Raw genomic sequence first — 9,207 nt, 5'->3', positions numbered from 1 at the left:
TGCGAAAGTGGCACAGTGTGGGGACTATTTTAAGTTTGTGGGAGTGTCCCCGCGCTACTACAGTTCGATTAAATGATAAGTTGCATTTTTAGTAGCACTACTACATGCTGGAAACAGTGCAAACAAAGAAATGACAAAAATATGCAGTATTATACGTACTATTTTTTTCTGAAAAGGATTGTCAGTGCTGCATTACTTGTATTGTATAAACTAAATGAGACTTTTTTTTAATGTATTTCTGACCTTGTTTTATTTAGAGTCAAGATAAAGCTCCTTGAATCTTTCTGTCTACAGTCTTTTGAGGATTTGTGATATAATACCATAAAAAGCCCTCTAAATCAGCCCGTATACAGTCAGCCAAGTCTAAAAAATGTCTGAAATGGATTGTGGTCTTAAGGGAGGAAAACCTTATTCCAGCTGGCCATGTCTTTCACAAACATTGTGAACCTGTGTCATAGATGTGGATTTGATCTCCTAGCTCAGCTCCAGTAAGCCAGTTGAACGGCATAACTGTATGCCAGATGTTTTTAATTTCAGTTTAATTTAATTCAACTTGTTCTACATGCCTCTGCAAACCTTTTCTTAATTCCATCTTTTGTGGGAAAGGAAGGACAAAAAAGGGCTAGACTTAGGACCCGGGATTCATTTCATGATAGATGTCTGGTACTTGTCTCAAAGGTTTCTCTCCGAACCTCAAGTACATTTCAACATCTCAGCTGCTGGGCTGAGCCAAAAAGAGACATTTACCATCCCTCGGTGCATTATCACCGTGCATCCGCCTGTGTCTGGCTGTCTGGTCTCAAACCAAACACCTGGCAGTCTGGAAATTTCTACCTGACATGGAAATGAAAATATGAAACTGTCACCAACTTCATTCTTGCTATACAAGACGTCAGTCATGGAAGGATGCAGTATATCACTGTCCTTCAGGACAGATCTTGCTCTTTTCAGTTCTTGTTTAAAAACGCATGAAACCAGCCAATAAAGACATAAAGAGACATATTATAAAGCTAAATTCTTACTCATTATGTATACTATTTTTGTGCAGCCTCTCATAAAGGAGCATCATGCTGAGTTACTACGATGGTTGAATTCCGTCATGATTACCTCACCATCACTTACCGATTTTATGACCCTGAACGTGACGTAAAGCATCATAGGAACAAACTGACAAAGTGTTTTTACAGGGAATGAACGGTTGAATGAGACTTTAAAAAAAAAACAAAAAAAACATTCATACGTAAAATTATTATTCTTTCACGTTAACACAAACGCGCTCGACACCTCCGCGCGCTCATATGTGCAGGTACCTCATGACGTCACCGGCTCCTTCCATGAATCAAAACATGGCGGCTGCCATGGAGCTGAGATGCTGGGGAGGAGACTGGGGTTTGCCTTCTGTCCACACCGAGTCTCTCATAGTTCTGGTAACGTTATCGCCTGCTCGTTAAACTAAATTACGGTCGCTGTGTCCTGACTTGTTTTATGGACGGAAGGTTTTTTCTCCGGTTTTCTTTGCGTCTGCTCTGTGTGTCTCTGGTTAGCTTCCATGCTAACTTACCCACTGCAGTTTGTTAGCTGCTCATGTTCAGCTCGATGTGCAGCAGGATATGCAGTAATATGTCATGCTTGGTCAGCTGCAGCATAACAACTGTGACTGCATGTTGTGTCCTGCATGGAGGACTGGTTGTCATAGCTAGTTAGAAATGTGCTGCTTCAAGGTCAGCTTGTTGATGCTCCTTGTATGTGTGTCTGTACCTCAGTCAGTTTCTGGTCAGCTGTCGACGGTGGCCGAGGTCGTAATAACCTTGTCAGAAAATTAACATTGAGTCGTTTGTTTGCTGTTTCTCATGTTGTGTCAGTGAATCCATGCAGTTACAACTCTTGCCACAAGGTGACACTTTGAGTAATTTTCTGCCACCTTTTTAATGCATTTATTTAGTGCTGCTAATGCCTTCAGTTTGGTTTGCGTGTTTTAATTGACAGCAGTCTAATAACATGTAAGGCACAACTGTTGTTTTCATCAGCATCAACATCTGGATGCCTACATTCTAGAAAACAGGAACTATTAAACTGGAAATGTAAATCATATGAACAGAAGCAGAAAAGATGAATTGATAGGCCGATTGACAAAAAATAATCAGTTAATTGCTTCAGTTATTTCTCTGCCAAATATTCTTTGGCTCTGTCTCTTCTATGAATTATGCTTTTCTCTGTTTATATCATTGTAAACTGAACATGTTTGGGTGTTGGACTGTTAGTCGGTCAAAATAATCTGAAAATTGAAAATTGAAATGGGCAATTTTAATTATTATTTGTACACCAAATGATTAATTTAAAATAACAAAACTACACATTCAATGATGAAAATGATCTGTATTTAAAGCCCTAATTTTGTTGTGTGTGTGTGTTTTTTTTTTTTTAAGTTTAGTTTTACTTGTTTTCCTCTTTCTGCTTTTAGAGTCTGTTCCAAATTCCTACTGAAGGCTCTTTGCTTACAGCAAGCATTCAGCTTCATTGCACGACTGATGAGATATAAACTCAGCCTTGATTGTATTACAGTCCTGCGTTGGGTCTGTGTACAGCAGAGGAAGTATTCCCCTGAATATTCTGGAGTCCTCTCGCGTTTGGACCAGTAGTTCCAGCCTTTACCTCATTAATGCAATAACTGTTGTCTCTTTGTACCATTTTCCTGTCAATTTTCTTTCAGGCATATGCCAAATTTTCTGGGGCAAAAGTCACAGTTTCTCCGATAGACTGGACATGGAAAACTCTAACAGGTGGGCAGCAGCTTCCCGTAAACCAAAAGTTTATGGTCCAGACATCACCTGGGGATTGCTTGTGAATTCTACAGCTGATATGTGAATATTTGTTAAGTATGTATGGTACACATTTTGAAAATGTATCTATATAACCGCTACAACAGTATTCTTAAAATCACATGACAACCCAGTGCCTGTAATGAGTCATGAAAATTTTGTGGATGCCAAAATGTGCCAGTACGGGCTGAAAAATGTAGATTTAAACATGCGTGTTATGTTTTTATGCATCTGCCTGGGTTCCAAAATGGAGTGAATTAACGTAAATTGCCTTGAATTGTAATGTCTTGTCTCCGTTGTTCGATTTGCAGCGACAGTCCCAGAGCTGCTTTGTGGAGACTCTGCAGTTCAAGAGCCCACACAGATCCTCAACTTCCTGAGGAAACAGGTAAGAGTGGACGCCGAGGCTGCTCGCCGTCCACCACCCGATCATTACGTCCCCAGACCCATTTAGCAGAACCAGAAGGTCTTGGTGATATTTGTGGTGTTTCTTTTTTTTTCCAGAGGTTTAACGCAGACTTTGAGCTTTCAGCCAGACAAGGAGCAGACACCATGGCGTACATCGCTCTACTCGAAGAGAAACTACGACCAGCTCTGGTAAAACCACGTGTCTTCTGCTTATTCCCTGACAAGAACTAATCTGTGAGTCCTGTTGATATTTAGAGTGCCGCTTCGTGTCCCACAGTTGCACACTTTCTGGGTGGATGCGGAAAACTACGCCAATGTGACGCGGCCATGGTTTGCTTCACGCTCGCCGTTCCCTCTTAACTTTCTCGTCCCTGGTCGCCACGCCAACACCGCCCTCTCCCGCATCCTTCTGACCAAAGGAGAAGCACCGCTACACAGAATAACTGAGGTGGAGGGAAAGGTAAATATTGATCTGATCTGTCAGTCACACATCGTGTCAACATGCCAGCTCTGTGTAGTCTGCAAAGCTCTCTTTTTCACAGCTGTGTGTTCTCTCTGCCTCAGATCTACAGTGATGCTAAAGAGTGCCTGAATCTCCTTTCCTACAGACTGGGATCTGCAAACTACTTTTTTGGCAACTCGTGAGTTCATTAATGTTGACTGATTCAAAGCTTCATTTGAAGGACTGTATACTCATGTAGAGGCAAAGCTGTTGGCAAACAGAATAGAGGAAAAAGCTTGAGAGTCTGTGTGCACATTTCTCATTAAATATTCAGCTGGCCATGTGATTATGGCTCAGCGGTATAGGAAAAAAATAGCTTGATAACAGGAAACTATCACAATAAGCAGCAGTAGTGCGCGTGCCTCACAGCAAGAAGGTCGCCGGTTCGATCCCCGGGTCGGGCGGGGCCTTTCTGTGTGAAGTTTGCATGTTCTTTCCGTGCATGTGTGGGTTCTCTCCTCCCACAGACCAAAAACATGCTCATTTGGTTAATTGGTGACTCTAAATTGTCCTTAGGTGTGAGTGTGAGCGTGAATTGTTGTATGTCTATATATGTTGTGACCGGTTCAGGGTGCACCCCGCCTCTCACCCGTTGAGAGCTGGGATAGGCTGAAATGAAATTTGAAGTATTTAAATCACACGATGATGATCTCAGATATTGAGAGAATGGGTCGTATGTATTTCAGAAATCATTCTGGGAGAAATTGGACGTAGGAAATGCTTTAAATCCATCCATCCATTTTCTATGCCGCTTATCCCTTTCGGGGTCGCGGGGGGGCCGGAGCCTATCTCGGCTGTCAACGGGTGGGAGGCGGGGTACACCCTGGACCGGTCGCCAGCCGATCGCAGGGCACATACACACAACCATTCACACTCACACTCACACCTAAGGGCAATTTAGAATCAACCTAATGAGCATGTTTTTGGCCTGTGGGAGGAAGCCGGAGTACCCGGAGAGAACCCACGCATGCACGGGAAGAACATGCAAACCTCACACAGAAAGGCCCGACCCGGGGATCGAACCTGCGACCTTCTTGCTGTGAGGCACGCGCACTACCTGCTGCGCCACCGTGCAGCCGAAATGCTTTAAATATTAAATAAAATATTAATAGTAATTCAGGACAATATGAGTAAAAGTACTTCTAATGTTTCAGAGCTCTATATCGCTTGCCTCTGTGTGTGCCTGAATTTACTTCAGTGTACGTCCCTTTGTGTCCGCAGGCCGACCAGTCTGGATGCCTTTGTGTTCGGTTTTGTGGCTCCACTTCACAAAGCCAGTCTCCCCAGCAGTCCTCTGCAGAGCCACCTCAGACAGCTGGACAATGTCACACACTTCTGTGACAACATCCTCGCAGTCTACTTCAGCTCGGACCACCCTTGTAAGATTGCTGCACATGCTGGAAATACTCACACTCTTGCGGCTTTAACTCGGTGAAATCTGCACACAAAGGCGAAGGGAACGTTTTACGTTTGCAAGCACGCAAAACAGCTAACATCATCAGCACTCCCATCTGCTTCTCACGTCTTCGTTTCGCTGCACGTGCACACTTTGAATCTGCTTCATTTTTAGGTGCTTGTTGAGCTAACACTGTTCCTGTTCCACTGACTCTGCCATCTCTTCTTCTCTGGACGTCATCTCTTTCCAGGTCCTCCCCCACTTGTTCAGGAAACAATGGATGCCAACCTCCAGAAACTAACACAGCTTGTAAATAAAGAGTCCAACTTGATAGAGAAGGTGTTTCTGCTTTCCTTTTATCTTCTTTGCATGGGTTCATGGTTGCATTTGGCAGGTACAGTCTCAGCTGTGCTATAAGTAGAGATAGTGTCTTGTACTCAATCACTGTCATATTATTTTCTGCTCCTGCATGTGTGCTGTAACTAAACTGGACATCCTGTACCTTAGATGGATGACAACCTTCGCAGCAGCCCTCAGCACAAACCCCACAGACCAGACCCCAAACCCAGCCTGGCCAATGAGAAGAGCTCTACCCCTGCCTAACCCCTGACCTGCCAACCCTGATCCAGCCTTATGAATGGAGGAGGAACAGCCTGTAGATTAAAGGTGCAGGTCTGAATCTGACTCAACATCCGGAAATCAAAAAAATGTCACCCAGCTGAACTACAACTTGAGTGGCAAATAACTAAAGTATGACTGTATAATTATAACGTAGGCTATTTTACAGCAAGATAATGATGATAGATTTCTAAGATGTTAGCTTGGAAGCGATGGAAAAGTGCATGTGTGAGGTTTCTAAAAAGGTTGAGCGCATGTACATGGTTCAGGATGGAATGCTATGAAGCGGTGCTCGATGAGAAAGACACAGAAAGTTCAAAGGAAAGGCAAAACGAATGCAAAGTCCAGCAGGGAGAAGAAGTGGAACTGTTTGACCTCTGAGTGTCCATTTTTTCATTGACCTCTTCTTCTTCATTTTGCTTTCTGTAAAAAAAAATCTGTTCTTCATCGCACGACAGATGAAGAACAATGGGAAACATGTTGAAATGTGAGGATATTGACATTAAAGAGCTAAAGATACCTAGGTCACTGAAGTAAACTGGCCCTGCGTTAAGATTTGTTGAGTTAGCTAATGTTGCTCCAGTTCAGAAATTTGTGTTTTCTCATAGAGGACTTCAGATCCTTTAGCTGAGCACACGTCCCTCCTCATCTCCACTGTAAAATACTCTGTGAATTCTAATAACGTTTAAATTAATGTGTATTGTATGCAGTCATGACTATCAGAATAACCGGTTATTTATTTTGCTTTGCTCTCACCTCCTCTGCTTTGTATAGCTTGTATAGTTGTAAATAGTTTTATGATTAAAAGCAATGCAATTTAAGTTTCCTCTCATAGGGCTGATCAGCTTGTTCCTAATCTTTGCTAGATACACAAGTAATGCAAGGGCCTTACATCCTGTATTAACTCATTCATGCAAACGTGTGTTTGTGGGTATGTCTTCTCAAGGACTCTCAGAGTGTGTCTTTCATTATTGTTTCTTCAGCATATTTCATGTCATTAACAGTCCACTCACTTTTGTTGTCGCCATGGTTTTCCACAGCCATCTTTGTACAACTTTTTTTTTTAACTTTTCTGCTGTGTTATCATTTGCTGTGCCTATTTAACGACCGTCTTGCTAAAAATGAAATGTCATTAGCTGCCTTTGTTTTGTTTTTTGCTTCGTTTTTACTGTCCAGTCTCTCAAACTGAAGTTGGACTATGACCTGAGTTGCCACCATTGTGCGTTTTGTTTTTGTTCCCTAACATCCTCACAGCTTGTGCATTACTGAACCTTGTCGACTCCATGTCAGTGCTTTCATCATTTGGGCTTTGCAGCTTTCAAAAAAACCACTTCATGGTTACATTCCCTTTAAAGGACCATGTCCTAAAGCACAAGCGTTCATTGGGACGTGTTTGTGCTGCCAATTACAAAATGTTGTTGGACTTCAAATAGGCTCGTGAGGACCATATGGGTGCAGTGTGCCTTCATGACTGCTGGTGTCTTTGTACAACTGTCAAAATGTTAACCGTCGATTTCATAATTTTGATACGTTGTCATAAATTATCTTCGTCGTTTCTGTTACAGTTCATTCTCCTTTGATAGTCGGTAACTGTCTTCATGTTATTGAAATACAAATCGGATTATCCAACCATGGCCACTGTCTTTTTTTCAAGTAAAATAAATGTGCCTGTTACCAGTCAAGCGGAGTCCAGTTTGCCTCTTACTTGCTGCTTTAAATGATGTTTCGGATGTTTCCTCCATCCTCTAAGCCGCGTTTTTCACCTTTGCCCACCTCTGTTGATTGTGTGATTGGTTGTTTGGATGTTGGGAGGACAGAGAGCTCTTTGTTTGGTTTTGGCCCTGGACATGGAAAAAATGAGAGTAATGAAGCTGAAGGATGATGCATACTTGACATCAGATATTGTTGAAGTCATCGATCACGTGAGGGCGAGAGTCCTGCTGAGGCTTCTCTTGGCTGCCTCTTTAATAGTTGCGGTAAAGGGAAATAAATAGCACATTTGGATCTGTTCTTCATTTTGTGCTAAAATAAATATCTTAAAGATATGAGTCTTTTCACTTGCAGTATTGTTTAGGTCTTTTTTCCTTCGTTTTTCAGGGTTAGAAAAATATGTTTGTCAAATAAATCATATTAAATAACGTCAAAGAGCTCTGTGTTGAGATGAGCTACAAAAACAGTTCCCAATCTGTGCTAAACTTTTTGCCGTAACACAAAAAAGTCCATCCCAAGTTCAGCTACAATAAATTTTGTTCGAACTTCCCAACCCAGTGCTACCCACTGCAGGAAGGCAGAGGCCAGTAGCTCCATTAAAATGAGGCTGTCATCTCTCAAAGAGCTTTCTGTCAGGTTCCAGCTGAGCGGTCCAACAGACCACATGGAAGCCAGCAGCTGTTCCCGGATGGTCCGCATGTGTTTGCTGCACGCTCCTCTTCTCCCTCTCCTCTTTGTTTCCCCAGAAAAGAGGAAAGGTGTCAGAGATGAGGGGAAAAGGAGTGAGCGCCTGGAAAAATGGCAGTGCAATAATTATGAAATGTCCTCTGGAGAAGCATGTAGCTTCGTCAGCGAGGTGTCTGTCTCACAAATCTACAGTAGCTGCAAGTCATAAAGTGCGTGATAGATTTTGCAGAAGTCGTCAGGATTGGTAGCAGAAATGCATTTGATTTATTTCTGCCTGATGTTCCTTTGGTTTGCAGTTGAGGTTAAACCCATTCAACTCACATTTTTTCCTCACATTTAATTTGTGTATCAAAGTACACACACATTTTTAGGTTGCTAATAATGTACATTATATTACATTGCAGTAAGCGTAAGCAGCAATGAAAGAATACATGGCAATAGAATCTTTAAGGTAAACAAACATAAACTTCTGAAAATGTTTGATTTCTGCTCTTCTCAGAGGTTGATTAGGTCATCATGAGTGAAAAGTTATAGTTCAGGTTCATTTTTATGTGACACCGCACTGCTGCTTTGGAGTTGTAGAGCATAAACTTTATGCATTTTGAGATGAGTTTGAGCCAATATTTCAGCTAATGGAGTACTGAGGCCCTCTAGTGGTGAATGTGTGTAAGAGGGGAAAACTAATGAGCTGAGTCAAAACAAATAGTCCACTTACACAAATAAAAAAATAAACATGTTCATTCAGCTCAGGCGTGAAAATCAGTTTACAAGACAGGAAAAGAAAAACAGTCTCCACCGCTGAGTTACACATAACAAAATACAGAATTGATCACATCCGGAAAAGGTTATTTACATACATTAACATAATGAAACGCAGTTCAAAAGTGCTACAGGATATTTCTACATTTCAGTCTCTAAACTGTGTGGTGACAAAAGGCTTTAGCTGTTGTTTGTCTCAGTAATGATACAGTGTGTGTTCAATATGCAGTCAGACGCTTTGCTCACAGTACTTATCCTTAAGGGTTTAAGTAAGAGTAAATCACAGAACATTTACAACTCTCGGCACA

General features: G+C 41.9%; 1 protein-coding gene across 3 annotated transcripts; it reads left to right on the top strand.

Moving 5' to 3' along the window:
* Positions 1–1,330: 1,330 nt before the first annotated feature.
* mtx3 (metaxin 3) lies at positions 1,331–7,423 on the top strand. 3 transcript variants are annotated; one of them, XM_070963548.1, is made up of 9 exons: positions 1,331–1,427; positions 2,711–2,780; positions 3,131–3,207; positions 3,324–3,416; positions 3,505–3,687; positions 3,792–3,868; positions 4,951–5,108; positions 5,376–5,519; positions 5,633–7,423. In XM_070963548.1, the coding sequence occupies exons 1-9, from the start codon at positions 1,335–1,337 to the stop codon at positions 5,638–5,640; spliced, it is 903 nt and encodes a 300-aa protein (XP_070819649.1). In that variant the 5' UTR covers positions 1,331–1,334; the 3' UTR covers positions 5,641–7,423. The 3 variants fall into 3 exon arrangements, with proteins under 3 accessions (XP_070819649.1, XP_070819650.1, XP_070819648.1); XM_070963547.1 differs by having other exon boundaries at positions 1,335–1,427; positions 5,376–5,464; XM_070963549.1 differs by lacking the exon at positions 5,376–5,519.
* The last annotated feature ends 1,784 nt before the right edge of the window (positions 7,424–9,207 follow it).

Source organism: Chaetodon trifascialis, chromosome 6, assembly GCF_039877785.1.
Source record: "Chaetodon trifascialis isolate fChaTrf1 chromosome 6, fChaTrf1.hap1, whole genome shotgun sequence".
NCBI classification, from domain to species: domain Eukaryota; kingdom Metazoa; phylum Chordata; class Actinopteri; order Chaetodontiformes; family Chaetodontidae; genus Chaetodon; species Chaetodon trifascialis.
This window is presented reverse-complemented; position numbering and strand designations above follow the sequence as displayed.

Coding starts and splice junctions, on each gene's coding strand:
- mtx3 (XM_070963547.1), top strand. CDS start 1,335: ATGAATCAAAACATGGCGGCTGCCATGGAGCTGAGATGCTGGGGAGGA. Junction 5,109..5,375: donor CTTCAGCTCGGACCACCCTT/GTAAGATTGCTG, acceptor ATCTCTTTCCAG/GTCCTCCCCCACTTGTTCAG. Junction 5,465..5,632: donor AGTCCAACTTGATAGAGAAG/GTGTTTCTGCTT, acceptor CCTGTACCTTAG/ATGGATGACAACCTTCGCAG.